The 1,419-nt window shown below is 63.7% G+C and overlaps 1 protein-coding gene across 1 annotated transcript; it reads left to right on the top strand.

Annotated features, from left to right (window-relative positions):
* Positions 1-1,419, top strand: LOC8064751. The gene has a single exon (XM_002441544.2). The coding sequence runs from the start codon at positions 122-124 to the stop codon at positions 935-937; it is 816 nt and encodes a 271-aa protein (XP_002441589.1). The 5' UTR covers positions 1-121; the 3' UTR covers positions 938-1,419.

The following is a 1,419-nucleotide window of genomic DNA, read 5'->3' as shown; positions in this document are numbered from 1 at the left end:
CCCACGTCCCCCGTTCCCCGTCCCGGTCACGCCACGCAGCGCTCGGCGGCCTCCTCCCTCCCACTCCCAGTCCCCGACTCCCGTCAGCCTCTCTCGCCACGCCCCCGACGCCCGACGACCCATGCAGGTCCTCCGACTCCTGGCGCCGCGCCGCGGCGTGGCGACCACCATAACGGCCCCTACTACCGCCGCGCCGGAGCGCACCGAAGACAGCAAGGCGGTGGACGACGAGGAGGAAGATTACGATGACGACGACGAGGGCTCCTTCTTCGAACTCGACTTGTCCGTCCGGGCCTCCTCCAGCTCCGCGGGAAGCGCCTCGTCGGGCTCCTCCGACGACTCGGACGACGCGTCCCTCACGGACCTCGATTTCGTCATCTCCCTCCACCGCAGCCGCTCCGCCTCGCCCTCCTTCCACTTTCCCGCGCCGCCGCTTCCGCTGCCGCTGCTCGACCTCAAGCCCGGCTCCCGCGGCCTGCGGACGCTCAGCTTCGCGGGCGACAGCACCAGGAACGCCGCGCTCTACGGCGGCCGCCGCAGCAGCTTCGCCCGCAGCTCCGGCGGCAGCGCGCGGTCGCTGCGGCTGTTCATGGAGTCCCCCGCGTGGGCCGCCGACGAGGATCCCGAGCCGCGGCGGGCGCCGTCCCGCGACGTCATCCGGCGGTACTTCACCAAGATCTCCACGCGGCTGCGGCACAGCGTGCGCCCCCGCCGCGGCGGCGCCGAGGGCGGTTTCCGCCGCCTGCGCAAGAGCCGGTCCGCGTCCGCCGCCGTGACGACGACGACGACGACAACGGCGGCCGCGCCGCCGCGCCGCGACGACTCGCTGGCCGAGAAGCAGGACGGCATCGCCAGCGCCATCGCGCACTGCAAGGAGTCGCTCCAGTGCGGGCTGCCGCGGTCGCGGAGCGATCCCGGGAACCGCCAAGCGCCGTAGCCTTCGTCAGTTCAGAGCTCCTGAGGACAGGCAGCAATGGAGGCTTGATGCAATGCAAAAGAAGGCTATCGCCGGAATTAATAGTAGAATACAATTCGGCGAAGAGGACAAGGAGAAGTGAATTGCTTTGTTGATGCTAGCTAGCTAGAGATCTTCCGTATGATCATAATCTGCTTGTTTATGGTGTGTGAGTGAGCGTGTGTGTTTTCGCGTCCTTTGATTTTAGCTTAGTTTAAGTTTGGTTGGTTCTTGCTTTTGTTGGAAGCGTGGGAAAAGAGCTCTTTTTAGGCTTTCTTTACCCCTCTAGGTAGAAGCATGGACTCTAGTAGCCGCCGCGGCGTCCATCTCTTTGCCCGGCCTTTTGTTAGCGTGTGTGCTCGTTTTCTAAGCTTTGTTTGTATATCTGTACTGCTACAAGTGACCTGTAACAACGACTTGTAACTACGTACATTTTGGACTTTGATTGATGAAGTTTTGACCAA

Source organism: Sorghum bicolor, chromosome 9 (genome assembly GCF_000003195.3).
Source record: "Sorghum bicolor cultivar BTx623 chromosome 9, Sorghum_bicolor_NCBIv3, whole genome shotgun sequence".
NCBI classification, from domain to species: Eukaryota; Viridiplantae; Streptophyta; class Magnoliopsida; order Poales; family Poaceae; genus Sorghum; species Sorghum bicolor.
This window is presented reverse-complemented; position numbering and strand designations above follow the sequence as displayed.